Raw genomic sequence first — 14791 nt, forward strand, 5'->3', positions numbered from 1 at the left:
GATAGTTTCAGGGCGAGTTTTGGCCCCATGCTTTTGTGCTAGGGTAAATCCCAAGGTATCATTTTAATCCTTTTTTAATTATGAATAAAATGGTGTTGATTACATAGCCATAAGAAGAATGGTTTGCAAGTTACAGCACTTTGTTTGCAGCTATGCGACAAAGTCAATTTATCGGTGCATGCATGTTTAAGGGTTAAAGAGTGCTACTGTACTGTTCAATACAGAGCATGATAACAAACAAAGAGTTAAATTGGATTTAGTTACATATGTACAGTATTATTATCATGTCTTAAGAAGATATATCTTCATTCTCACCCGGTGAGCATGTACCAGTTTTACCAATTTGCATCAGTTATGTTTGCCATGTATGTACAAATTATATGCAATTACAATTGGTCACAGTATAATAATAATTATTTGCGTGTCGTTTATTCCTACAAGGTTCCTTTGATGACTTCACAGAATCATCAGCAATGTCGTTGTTTGCCTTAAGGCATTGTAGATACTACATGAGTGCGAGTCATCAAGAGTTCAGTAGTACAGCGAGTCTAATGTTAGATGGGAAGGAACCACCCAGTACGACTAGTGAAGTGAAACTTTCCTTTGCTGGAGATGTTATTGGTGAGTTTCTAGAATACTGTATCCATGTAGGTGTGTGTTGTGGTGTGTGTGTGTGTGTCGAGTGAGGGATTCAGTGAGCGAGGGAGTCAGCGAGTGAGAGAATGAGCAAGTGAGCAAGCGAGGGAGTGAGTGAGTAAAAACCCTTTCATATGGTCACTTTAAACCAGGTTGAACCCACATTCAACCCAGGTTAACGCATTCATATGACCACCATGACCGGGTTGAACCCAGAAGTCGTAACCGAGTTCAACCCTACAAAGCAGTAGTGTTGAACTCGGGTTGAACTCAGTTTATGGCTTCAAAAGTGAGTGGCGATTTTTAATGAATATGTAACATACATAGAAGACAATTATCACTCAACAAATGCCATCATGTGACGATTGCTTGTGAACAGAAACTGGGTTGAATGTGGGTCATTCATCCCTCACTTTTGGGTGGCCATATGAAAAGGGTGTAAGTGAGTGAGGGAGTGGGTGGGTGGGTGAGTGAGTGAGTGAGTGTGTGGTGTAGTGTAGTGTGTGTTTGTGTGTACAGAACATGGGTGGGTGGGTGGGTGGGTAGGGTAGCCCATGCACAACTCAATTTTCCTTGTAACCTTGTAGATTTATTTGGTCCAGCTCCATATATGCTTCTACCATTGTAGCAAAGATGCTACAATATTCTGGGTCTAACGGTAACCATTATAGAGAGATTCACACTCTTGTTTGTATTGTTCACTTCTTACAGGTCCCTTACCAAAGGGTCACAGCCAACATGAACCATACACACCACATGATATTGAATTTTCAGCTGCTCTTCCTTATAAGGCAGAAATGATAGATGATGAAGGACGTTTCTTCTTACTTGAACGCTTACCTGAACAGCAGGATGCTGACATCACTAAAGTACAATCTTCTAAAAGTGATTTTGTTCATTATTTGAGCAAGCTAATAACAATGGGATCAAGTGGACCAGTGTAAGTATAAGTATTCTCTGTAAGTGTATAAAGCCACTCCAACTGAATTATTATGTTTCTGGTCGTATGAAATTTAGCTCTGTACATTCGGTACTTTTGCAACGAGTAACAATTTAATGACTGCTCAATTAGAGTATATTTGTACTTAACTGACTATTCTATTAGAGTGTATCAATCTACAAGTATGTTGATCTACACTTATCTCATTTGTGACCATCTCAGCAAAAACCTGACTTGTTTACACAAGTATGTGTATTGAGAAGAAAATAAAAATAATAAATCGTAAAATTGTGCATGTTACAAAGAAAAAAATGCAAATTTTTATACATAGAGAAGGAAGACTCAAATCGATTAAAACTATTCACCATTTTATTTGTCTGCTGATGGAGAGTTCAAAAATCTTTATTTCGTTTCTGTAGCCCCAATGGTATCCATGTAATAAGGGTGCAGTAAATGTAAATAAGATCGTCGTTCCCTTGTTCTTTATACGATGTGTATGAAATTTGGACTATATAACATTGTTACCACTCTCCAACTCTGAAGAAAATTGACTAATGCATGCATAAGTTATAGCAATTTTTCTAAGTGGAACGAAAAGAAGATGAAGTAAAATACAAAGAAGAAAAAAAACTGAAATGAACTTTGAAGGCACATATCTCAGTGATGGTTTGGTGGATTCCTTTGAAACGGGAGGTGCCTCATCCCAAAGGAGTTTCCACAGCAAAATGGTTAATTTCCATAAGGCATTATCAAGCTACAGATTTGTGAAAAGGGAATTTTCTTGGTTCCTGTAAAATACACACTTGTCTGTTGCATGCCCACACTGGCTGTGCAAGACCACACAACACACTATCGTCTCCCTCCTTTTACCTGAAACCATCCACACTTCACTAGCTTAACATGTACTAACACCTTGGTGTGTAGCTGCAGGCACGGCTACTAACTTATTAATTTAATTCACACTCTAGAGTAATAAAGAAGAGCCAGTGTGACCACCTAACTGGTGACCACAAGGTACATGACACATAACCTAGATACTCTTTAAATCCCAATATTTCTTGGGATAGACAAACGATTCTTTTTGGAGTCTTCCACATAGCCATCCTTGGCCAGTTCAGATTTCCACCTTCTGTGTTGCCAGAACAGGCAGCGTGTGACGCCTGCTTTTGCTGCTGCTGAAGTCCCTCTGGAACGAAGACTATACATGCCAAATCCTTCTGTCGCATATCCCAGCTCTATAAGCTTACTCCTGAATTGCTCCCTAATGGTGGTGTAGCTCAAGTGACCAGAATCTCTCAGACTTTCTTGGTTTTTATAATGCCTTTAAAAACTAATGCATTACTGTTCAATTGCATATCCGCCACAGTCAAGTATCGTTCCAACATAGCTACGGGACTGGTTGAGGAGTCTGTTCTGGCAATCAATACTTTGCTTCCTTGTCTGAATGGCTGAATGGGTATGTCTTCCAGTGTCGTGGCAATGATAATCTAACCCCATTTTGTGCTATCTCCATATCGTATACTCTAATATGCATGGCTTCATCGCATCTCAGGAATCTGTCAAACACCAATAGGCTAATAGTAGTTGTTCTTAAGTTTGCAAGGGTTGGGAAAGAATTGGCATCTTCAACCATATCAGCTAGGATTGGTACAGTTATCAGCTTCTTCTTTTTGCACCGGCTTAGCATGCAACCATTTCAGGCCTTGAAGAATTGTCTGCACAAGTGGGTTAGTGGTTGGGGATTCCAGTGTTGCAAAATGATGCACTTAAGTCAGAGCGTGTACAGCCTCTTCCACTGCTGACTTTAATTGGAGCCGATTGCTAACTCCCTGCAGGTAAAGTACAATATGGCGTGCACTGGCCAGAAATACTGGCAGCTTGTGTGCGATAGCCCAGTTCCTCCAGCAATGGTAAGTTTCCTGGGTGTGTTGAGAATTCTTTTGGTGGTAAAACTTGTATGGCTGTAACAAACTGGGCAGGTCTTCCTCCCTCAGGAAATATGACTGGACAAAATATGGCTGAAGAGCACTCTGTCATTATCAGGGTCCCATGCTTTACACCTTTGCGTGTGTTGGATGATGTGAGGAATTAAATAAACTAGTGGGCAAACCATTTGTTTTCTTCTGTCCAGTTGGTGGTAAGGTATCAACCCCTTCATAGCCTGGGTTGCAGAATTAAAGCATGGAAGTTGTGTGTTGTAGTAGTTTGCAAAAGAATCAATTGTGTGGGGCCCCACAGACTATATAGTTGTCTAAATATATCTCCAGCAAGGCTCCAGTCATCATAGTGAGCTGTTTCATTTTTTTCCTCTTGAGATCCATCTCTATGTGTATCTGTCGTGCCACAGAAATTGAAAAAATGGCTAGAGCCTCTTCCTGTAAATCAGGCTTCCTGCTCCATACAGATAATATATGTACAAAATTTTGATTGTCAGTAAACTATCGTACTCTCTCATTGGCCAGTTTAGATTCCAGTGTGTCGAGTATCAGTCTGATAGCTCTAAGCTCACGCCGAGTGGGCTCTTAGTGGATTTCTTGTGCGACCAAGCGCCTTGGGCTATGGGACATCGATGATGCACTGTAGCCAGCGTAACCATTGTCACTGACATCCGTGTAACGTATACCACTCTTAAGGTAGAATGCCCCACCCAAATATTTTTCCCATTAAACCTCTGTATTTTGGTGTTCCAAATTAAGAATTCTGCTCTAGCTTCCTCTGATAATGGCAGTGCCTGGGACCAACTGACTCTGGTATTAAGCACAGCATACAATCCCTAGCCAAGCAAAGCATACAATCCCCTAGCCAAGCAAAACATACAATCCCCTAGCCATGCAAAGCATACAATCCCCTAGCCAAGCAAAGCATACAATCCCCTAGCCAAGCAAAGCATACAATCCCCTAGCCATTAACCTTGCTACCGGTCCTATTTCCATTGACATGAAGATGATTTTTCCTGTAAGGCGGGACAGGGTCCAGCGATGTTGCTTGCTATCTGACATAGCTGTGACTCAAGGGCATCAATTTTCTGTTGTGGGACTGAAACTATGCCTTCTGCTATGTCAATTTCAAAGCCAGCCTAGCACAGTGTTGCGATGGGGTCCACTTCAATTTTTTGATGTTGGTAATGAAGCCTGCACTACAGAGGTCCTCCTGGATTTTCTTGCTGGCCTTTTGTGCATGTCCAGCATCTGCACCTGCTGTGATGCCATCATCCAAATTCACTACTACTGTTATGCCTGGATTTTGCCAGTACCATACTAGGGGTCACAACAGTTTGGTGAACAGATAACATGCTGTAGCTTGGCCAAAAGAAAGTACACAGAACACGTAGAATTGTTTTGAGAGGCCTTCACCCCAACAAAAACCCTATGATTTTCCCGTGAGAAGTGCAGGGTCACCTTCACCTACTGTTGGCAAAATTGTCATCCAGAGGATAGCAATGGATGCTATTTATCATAAGCACTGCTTAACAGGGTTTTTTACTAGGTACAGATCTAGCATGCGCCAAAAAAAAAAACAATTACTGGTGAAACCAAACTGTCATTTGAAGCCATAGCATTTGCAGAACTTATCTCATACATAGAAGTAATAAAGGAGACAGAAGGCAGTATCATCAAGCTCTCCCATTTAGTACAACTGTACAAGTCTCATCTTGAAAAGCTTGGAGAAGACATTTCACAACAGATAAATGCAGCATGACTTAAAGAGAAACTTCTTATGCAAATTCCTGATCTGGAAGCTCATAAAAGCAAATATGAAGTCATCATGTCATTCAAGGAGGATACAGGAGATACCCTATTGGAGGCAACAAAGAGGAATCAAGACAATGATGCAGTTGTCCTCATGTGTGCTGCTGAAATAATCCAAAATGAGATATTTCAAATGGAATCCATATCTAATGGATCCTTGCTTGATGATAACCATTCCAGTTCTCTATTAGTATTAGTACAAATGATACTTGGTGGAACTAACATTGAGAAACAAACAGAGAACAACAAGGAGGTGAAAAGTGCTGCTATATCTATTACCCAGCTCTTGACATTCAATGCAGTGAACCGTAGCAGAAAAAGCAGCAATGATGTACGGCACAATGTGGACCAAGAAACAAGGCTTCCACTTTACCTAGGGCTTCTTGTTCATAACAAGACAAGGAAGCAAGAATTGATTGACATTCTATTTAAGAGAGGTTTATCAGTATCATACAACAGAGTACTTCAACTGTCTACAGATATAGCAAATACTGTTATTGACCAGTATGAAGATGATGGGGTTGTGTGCCCAGCAATCCTGAAAGGTCTGTTCACACCAGGAAATCTTGACAACTTAGACCACAACCCTACATCTACATCAGCCCACACTGCATTTCATGGCACTGCATTGTCAATGACACAGCATGTCACAGATGAGAGTGTAGGCCTTGAACATCATTGGAACAGACCATTACTCCATGAAGGAATTGAAAAATCTAAAACCATTAAGCCACTGATGGAATCATACTGTGAAATTCCACCAGCAGCACTTCCTGTTGACAAGCCATCCCCTTGAAATACTTCAGGAAACGCTACCGCTCAATGTGCAAGACTTGAATCTGATGAAGCACAAGTTTCCTGGCTGAGAGAGGTTGTCCAGTTGCTGCAAAAGGACCAGCTTGATCAAGATGATAATATCTCATGGTCAGCTTACTTTGCACATCTTCAATTTGCTGTTCATCATCCACCTGCAATTTCTGCTTTGATGCCTTTGTTCCGTGGTAATGCACACTCTGTGGCCATGGTAAAGCATGGAATGGATGTTATTATGAAAGCTACTGAGCTTGTGAATCCTGCACAAATTCCAGTCTTGACCCTTGATCAATCACTATACACAATTGCAAAGCAAATGCAATGGAGTTGGCCAAGCATTTATGCTGAAGAAAAGTATGTAGTTCTTATGGGTGGACTCCACATTGATTTGTTGGAAGAAAGTGGTCGGGCTGCCTTTATGGCTTTTGCTAATGTTACGACAGAGGGGAGAGCTGACACCCTTCAGAGTGGTTCACACACTTCAAGAGCCCAGTGGGCTCATCGAGTATCAGCAGTAGCTTTATTCTGTCTACAAAGTCAAGCATTCATGGCATATAAGGATAATTTAGAGGTTGATAACATAACAGCAAAGCCATTTCATGAGTGGTGTGCAGACATGGAAAGTAGTCACCCACAATTCTTTTCCTGGGGCAAAACTCTGAAGCTAGAGGTTCTCTTCCTCCAGTTCATGCGATCACAAAGAGATGGCAACTTCTTAATGTACTTGGAAGCACTGGGTAGCATTATCCCTTGGATGCTTGCCATGGATCACTTCCATTATGCGCGATGGCTTTCAGTACATGTGATGGACCTCATCCAGCTGGAAGATGAATGTCCCACAGTCTGGAATGAGTTTCTTAAGGGGCATTTTGTCACTCAGAAAACCTCACAAATTCTCCATGATGGCCCATGACCAGATTCATGAGTAGTTGAATGCTATTGTGAAGGGTGATGGTGGAATAATGGGAATTACTGAAAGTGAATCAGCAGTGGCGGATCTAGATGGGTTTCTGGGGTTTTGACAGAAACCTCCTTTTAAATTTAGCTCAGTGGCAGTATCAATTGTTGTACTGGCAATTTATCATAGCAAACAACTATATACCACTGTATTTCAGTAGCATGCATGCAGTTACACTTACCTAACACCATTTATAGCTATTAAACCCTCAGCAATGCTTCACTTTTCATCTCCCACTGCATTAAAAACGATCAAGATACTCTAGAGCAGTCAAGTAACTGCTCTAATAGAGCAGTCAAGTAACTACTCTAATAGAGCAGTCAAGTTACTACTCTAATAGAGCAACCAAATCTACAGCTTGTAATCATCATATTTGCTCTAAAGTTAGCTATGTAGTATTTACAGTTTAAAGCATTGAGTTTATTGTAATTGCTAACTAAAATTAGCCTAAAATCCGATCTTACAGCTTCTAAAATCTCACTTTTCTGGAGAAATATCATCAGATGTCTTATTCAGCTATACTAACTTTCAGAAACCCCCTTTTAAAAATCCTAGACCCTGCTGGTCCAGATATGGCTAGGATAGTAAGTGAGGTCAACATAAAACAGTGTAAAGATCCAAAGAATAGTCACCATGAACAAACTCCAAGTACACAAAACATGCAGGTTTGCAAGAAATGTGAAGAGTGTGTGATAAATATTTTCAATGAATGGGGAAACCCTTTTACAGAAACGAGTTCAAATTCGTTTGCTGTTGACACAAACGTACTCATGACTATTAAGTTGTTCAAAGTGTAAGAGAAGCTGAGGATCTAGGTAAAGCTCAGTACAAGGCTTTTGTTGATGACCTTATGATCAACTTGACCAAACCAATCTTTGACACTATACCAAAGAACAATCTAATCTTATTTAAACCAGACCGAGAAAAGAGGTCATCAAAAACAAAGACAAAACTCTCCAACGTGAAGAGTGACCTAGAATTGTTCTCCAGGATGTACATTTCTTGTCAGGCTAGAGAAGGAGAAATGGATGTATTTTTTGAGCACGTAAGTCATGCTTGGCCACCATCACTAGCTGAAAATAACTCAATGCGTCATAGCAGCAAAGCAGATTTGTTGAAATGTCTAGAACCATTTGTACCAAGTCCACCATCATCACCTGAGGTAGATGTAAAACTTTTTGATGGAGCAGCCCTTGTTCATACAGTGGAGCACAAGAATGCAGTCTCTGCTGTCAAGACATGTAAGGATTATACAGAGAGTTTTTTGCCCTATTTATTCAAACAACTTCACATTGTCAAGCAGATAGATGTAGTGTCAATGCCGACAGCTTAAATGTACATTTGAGAGGGTGCCATGGTACTGGACTTCATTTGTGTGTATCTGAGAGAACACTTATACCTCAGAACTGGAGGAGCTTTTTGCGTGTTGATTCCAACAAAACTGAACTCTTCCAGTTTCTTGCTTCAATGATTGAATCTGCTGTCACACCTGAGGGGAAAATATTTGTCGCCACAAAAGGAGAAAGAGTTATATCAACCAGCACATTAGACATCTCTGCTCTTCAGCCTTGCACATAAGAAGAAGCTGACCATCATATTATGTTTCATTGTGCTCATGCTTACCAACATGGTATGAAGAAGATTATGGTACATGCAACTGACACAGATGTGCTTGTACTTGCCATTGCTACAACCAGTGTATTGGAAGGATGCTAGCATTTGGTCACAATAAGAACTTCAGATACATTGCAGCTCACACAATTGCAGCTCAACTTGGAGATGATTGGTGCAAGGGATTGTTATCCATGCATGCTTTTTTAGGCTATGATATAGTCTCATCTTTCTGTGGTATAGGAAAGAAAACTGTTTGGGATGTTTGGTGGTCTTTACCAAGCCTAACAATTCTGTTTGGTTGTCTTTCTCATTCTCCAGAGGCAATTACTGATGATTACATGAAATATTTGTGGTTTTATTGTACAGCCGTACTTCCCAACTTCTCACTGTCAATGCTGCAAGAAAGCAACTCTTTTCCTATGGCAATAGAAAACTGGAAAATCTTCCTCCTTCAAGAGCAGCTCTATATCAGCATGTGAAACATGCATCATTCCAAGCAGGCTATATTTGGGGACAAACACTATTAGCTAACCCATCTCTTTCAAGTCCTGGTGATTGGGGTTGGAAGAAGGATGCAGATGGAAAATGATGGACACCATTATGGACACCATTATGGACAACACTTTTGGAAGCTTCAAAACAATGCAGAGAGCTGATCAAATGTAGCTGCAGGAAATGCTGTCTGGGACACTGCAAATGCCGCAAGGCCAACTTGAAGTGCACAACGTTGTGCTATTGTAGTGGACAATGCACTGAGCAAGAGATGCAATACATTTGAACAATAATTATGGTATATTAAGTTTATGACTGTGTTGTTTAGAACAAGAGTTAATAAGGTGATAACATTTGCTTAGAATGTAGTTAACAAAACAACTAATGTCAAAGCTAAACATCATGACTAAAGCCATACTGAGCTCAACTTTAACCAGGAAGCCTTGCTCTGATGAGCTGGTTCCACTTAAATTCAGAATCAGCATGTTCTAAAATCCCAAATACCAAGTTTCATGCTTTCTGCCAAAAGTGAACATCTTCGCCTTTTTTGTTGCATATCCACTCCACTACAAGTGTAAACATGAAAGTGATATGTCAGCACAATACTGAGTATGTGCAGTGACACCCAAAGGAAGGTACCAATTTTTATGAAAGGAAGGAAGGTACCAAAAACCCCAAGGTACCAATTTTTATGCTTTCTGCCAGAAGTGAACATGTGTTTCACTTATCTACTGCACTATACTACTAACACATCATTCAAAGGAGTATTATGGACACTACTATTTGCTGTATCAGCTGAGCCTGCATCAACAGCCCCTTGTACATTGACCCCATCCTGCTTATTACCCATACTACTATCAACCTATTTGGTAGCACATCATCCAAAGGAGTGTTACAGTCACTACCATGGGTTAAGCTACAGTCGACAACCTTGTGTGTAATAACTGAGATAATAAGTCACTCTCTAGAGATCCTTGGATACATATACATGAGATTGACAAGGAGAAAACATCCTTACCGCCTGGTAGATTCTTGTAAGCGTTTGAACGTTAATCGGATGACTGCAGGTTTGACGCTGCCTAAGTCCAGTCATGGATTTTTTTTTCTCCTTTCTCCACCTTTTCAAACACACTTTCTGTAACAACTTTAAACAGGCTGTAGGACCAGGTGTCCTACAGACCCTCAGCACTTGTGCTGTAAAGCCTTAATAAATAAATTTTTTTAAAATGATTCCATCATGCTTCTTTCCCATACCACTATCAACACTAGTAAGTAACACATTATTCAAAGGATATAGTTTGGTTGTCCCCATTGGACACTATTATATGCCTTGAGGTGTCTCATCTGTTAACAGTTAAAACATGGGCCTGGCATCTGGGATGGGGGTCCTCTAGGCCCAAATGCTCTGGCAGGCTTTAGCGGCTAGGGAGGCGGTAGGGAAACAAACGCTGTTGATGTGGGCAGTGGCATCGCTGTGTGTGTTGGGAGTCTCTGTTATCATAGTCCCTAGGTCCTCTTTTGACGTATCTTAGCTTCCATTGACTTCTCCGCATCCACTCATTTCTTGGCCTCCTTTTCATCTTTCATTATATCCTCCTGTAGGTACTCCTCCACTGCCTCCCAGCTGTACTGTGAGCGGTCTGCAAAGCAGATTAGTTTCTGTCTCTCTTTTATAGCCTTCATACCTTCTTCCAACTTCTCTTACTAATAGCTGTCTTCAGGATGGCCGTGGCTTGTCGCTGCTTGGGCTTCAGCTTCTCCAGGGGCCTGACTGCTGTTTAGACAGAATCATTTAGCTGGGTGTTGAAGGTGGACTGCCTTTCATTCCCTTATTGCCTAAACTGTGGCTGTGCTGGCTCCCTTTTTATACTTTTCACTAGTTACGCCGTCTCCTCTTGTCCAGCTGCGACATTGCTCTCCAGGCTGTCTAGCTTTGTGAACATCTCATGGCAGCTCTTGTCGTGGGCACCTTAAGTGATTCCAGGTTCCTCAGGATGGCCTTCATTTGCTGTTTCATCTCATCCATCACTGGTGTGGTAAACTTATATGGGAAGATTATTGTAGCTGTAGCTGGTGATTAATGGCACGCTGCAACAATCAAATAGTATTACTAATTAACTAAGAAAAGAAGTAGTAGCCTTCACACTGTTGCATCTAGTAGTCTAGAATGATATGTATTCACACCTTAGACTTTATATATATACTCACTCACTTGACCCACCACACAACACACACGCAATTGGGAGATTATTTTCTGTCTAATTCACAAGTTCAAATAACATAAAATACATAAAATAATGTGTCTTGATCAGTCAGCAGAAAATTCATTTAAGTGCTGTATATGATAAAACTTCTTGACTTACCTCTTTATGAAGATCAACTTGTTTCATTTCTTTCCTAGAAGTCTAGGAGACCAGATATGCTATTTTCTGTTGTTTTATGCCAGTATAGTTCATTGTAAAAGGCATATTCACTGCATCTTGTGAACTTGTTTAACCTGCCATATTTCAAACTGGTATGAACAAATTAATCACCTGAAAGAAAACCTTGCCTGTCTGGAAGTTTTATACAGACTTTAAATAGTGATATCCAACCTCGTATTGCTAACACAGGGCTGTATAACCTTCTGTAACAACCAATACATACTTTCATCAAGTTATCACTAAGTGAAATTTTGTTCCTGGATGTCTGCGTTTTTAAATAAAGTTTATTTCAGTTTATTTCGTTTTGTAACTAGTAGGTTATTATATTTCAAAGTAAAAATTTAGGCATCGGATGATTAGAGACAAAAGGTATTACGGTCATGGCACCTGTTAGCTGATTCAGTTAATGGTGTTTCTGTGACATTGCAGCTGGGGTTGAGTTGGCTTCAAGGTGTAATAGGTTTTCAATGGTGCTGATTTCGCATCTGACAAGCGTACAAGCCGAAAACGCTAGGTATTGCTAGTATGGCAGGCGTTTATACTAGGGCCCAAACGAACTTAGATTTTCATGGTTCGAACATTCATTACTTAAAGTTCACGAACCTTTCGAACTTGAAGTAAAATTGGTTAACACATAGTTTACAGTAACAAGTTAATGATTTTAAAGGTATACACATGGTTTAAAGTAACATCTTGTAGCAAGTTCACAATTCTAAAAGTACACACACATAGCTTGAAGTGATCATACTAATAAACTGTAGTTGTTGTGGAGAAAAATCAAGGCGTTTACATTATTCCTGCTCAAACTACTACATAGTCTAGTGACAGTTAAGCCTGCTACTGAAAACAGCCTTTCATTACTTGTTGAAGTTGCTGGGATAGCAAAGAGAGGTTGAGACGGGGATAACGTAATGAGTTAGCTTTCCACCAAACTAGAGGATTAGAATTCCTAGGTGTGCATGTTTCAGAGAAGTACAAATCTACTTCATCCTCTAGCCTTACAGATGTATCATTTTCTTCTGGTCCAAACAATATGTCGAGTGCCTTCTTTTTCATTGATGGTTGAGCCTGTGATTCTGAGTTTGAACTATCACTGTCAATTTGAAGGTTTTGTATTTTGTGTCTTATTTCTGTTTTAACTTCACATATTTTTCTACAGCAAGAAACTTTAAAGCTTTGTATCGAGGATCCAAGGCTGCTGCAATCACTTTGATATCTGAAGAAGCAATGTCATTCAAATCCTACCTACTTTTAATTTGAGAGTCAACAGACATCTTGAATCTTCTAATATTTGTGAATCACCTTCTTTAACCTCTAAGTGCTTCAAAATTCTAAAAAGAACAGGAAGAATGGATGATATAGATGATGTAGACTCAGAACACAGATGAGTTGTTCCTATTTCTAGTGGATGAAGAATTTTCACCAAATCACCAAGTAGCTCCCACTATGTATTTGACAAATCTAGCCTTCTATGCTCCACCAGGGACTGACACAGTTAAAATGTACTATTCCAGCGTGTTTTACATTCATTGACCAGTTTGTGTGTAGGTCGATTCATACTTTCTTGTTTCTTCCTTAACTCTTCAGTAGCCTGTGCACTGTGATGGAAATGCTTGACCAATGTTTTTGCAGCAGCTAAAGCTTGTGCTAATCATTTATGCCAAATCCTACAATAACACACAATTGTAAGCAATGAGCTGCACAGTTCAAACTATTCCACTGTTTGTCAGCTTCTAAAAGACGCCCTGCACGTTGGAAATTGGAGCCTTGGTCATGAACAATATCAAATATGCTATTGTTATCGATTTCATACTCACCAACAACTTCCTTCAATTTCTCCACAATGTTGTCACCTGTGTGCTGCTCTGGAAATGGATATGTAGTCAGCGTATAGCTACTCAGTTCCCAACACTTATCAATAAAATGAACAGTCAGTGAAATATAGGCATCATTGGCAAAGCTGGTCCAAATATCTGTTGTCAGTGAATACTATGTTGTTTTTCCACTTTCAGCTAAAATGCTTTTAAGCTTTTCCTTAACCATGGTATACTTCCGACGAATAACATCCATTCTGTGTACCGATAATGGGGTAACATAGCCAGGCTCCAGGTAGGATAAAAGTCGCTTAAACCCTTCCCCATCAACAACTGCAGCAGGTCGTAAATCTTTTTCCAACATGAATGCAATCAATTCTGTAATCTTCTTGGCACGTGATGGCGGGAATTTGCTGCGAGTAAAAAAATCATCCATGCTAGTTTGTTCCTTGCCATCGGAAGCTTTATTACTTCCGCTTTCGTTTCGTTTATACTTCTCTTTGTGATAGCGAAGCAAATGTTCTCTCAAGTTACTTGTTGCTCCAAGGTAAGAGTATTTATTCTTGCACAATCCACACAGCACTTTCTTTCCACCAGGTACCTTCGTAAAGAAGTCCCACATGTCTGAGCGAAACTTTTTCGGCTTCGGCCCTTCACTGCCTACAGAAATACTTTCTGTTTCACTCTCTTCAGTCTCTCGATTGTCTTCAGCGATTTCCTCAGTCTGAGATTCACTTATAAGGCTTGCGCTTGAACCACATGTAAAATGCACACTTCCTCCAGATTTAGACGCCATGTTTTAAGCTATGGATATTATTGTACACCTTTCCATATACTATTTAATTGCATAATTCAAGTTGTTTAACCCGCATTCAAAGATTCGTTAGTTCGAACGAATGTTTGAATTCAGCTAAGTTCGTTTGGGCCCTAGTTTATACTACATTTTACTGGCTGTATGCAATATTTTCTCATATACACACTTAGTCAAGTGTATTAAGTTGTTTTAGATATATTTGTAACATAGCTGAGCTGAGCAATGTGCATACTAGTTCCGCAATCCAGTTTGCTTGCTCTGTAATATCATGGAATGGATGGAACATTGGATGGATCTTATCACTGGACTGCTGTGTGATGAGATAGGGCTGTATGCTGAAATGTTGCAATAGATTTTAATAAGATAAATTGGTATAGATGGGATTAAGTCTAGGAGACCAGATATGCTATTTTCTGTTGTTTTATGCCAGTATAGTTCATTGTAAAAGGCATATTCACTGCATCTTGTGAAGTTGTTTTACCTGCCGTATTTCAAACTGGTATTAACAAATTAATCACCTGAAAGAAAACCTTACCTG

General features: G+C 40.0%; 1 protein-coding gene across 22 annotated transcripts in view; it reads left to right on the forward strand.

Annotated features, from left to right (window-relative positions):
* LOC136256393 (AMP deaminase 2-like) overlaps window positions 1–14791 on the forward strand; it is a 331896-nt gene that overhangs the window by 19915 nt on the left and 297190 nt on the right. For 18 of the 22 annotated variants that reach the window (XM_066049387.1, XM_066049459.1, XM_066049443.1 and 15 more), the window contains 2 exons: window positions 442–621; window positions 1348–1576. In XM_066049387.1, the coding sequence (XP_065905459.1) occupies window positions 442–621; window positions 1348–1576 (409 nt within the window). Of the gene's footprint in view, window positions 1–441; window positions 622–1223; window positions 1295–1347; window positions 1577–14791 lie in introns of all 22 variants that reach the window. The other 4 variants (XM_066049472.1, XM_066049484.1, XM_066049480.1 and 1 more) reach the window with 2 other exon arrangements.

The sequence above is a fragment of the Dysidea avara genome, chromosome 1 (genome assembly GCF_963678975.1).
Source record: "Dysidea avara chromosome 1, odDysAvar1.4, whole genome shotgun sequence".
Lineage (NCBI taxonomy): Eukaryota > Metazoa > Porifera > Demospongiae > Dictyoceratida > Dysideidae > Dysidea > Dysidea avara.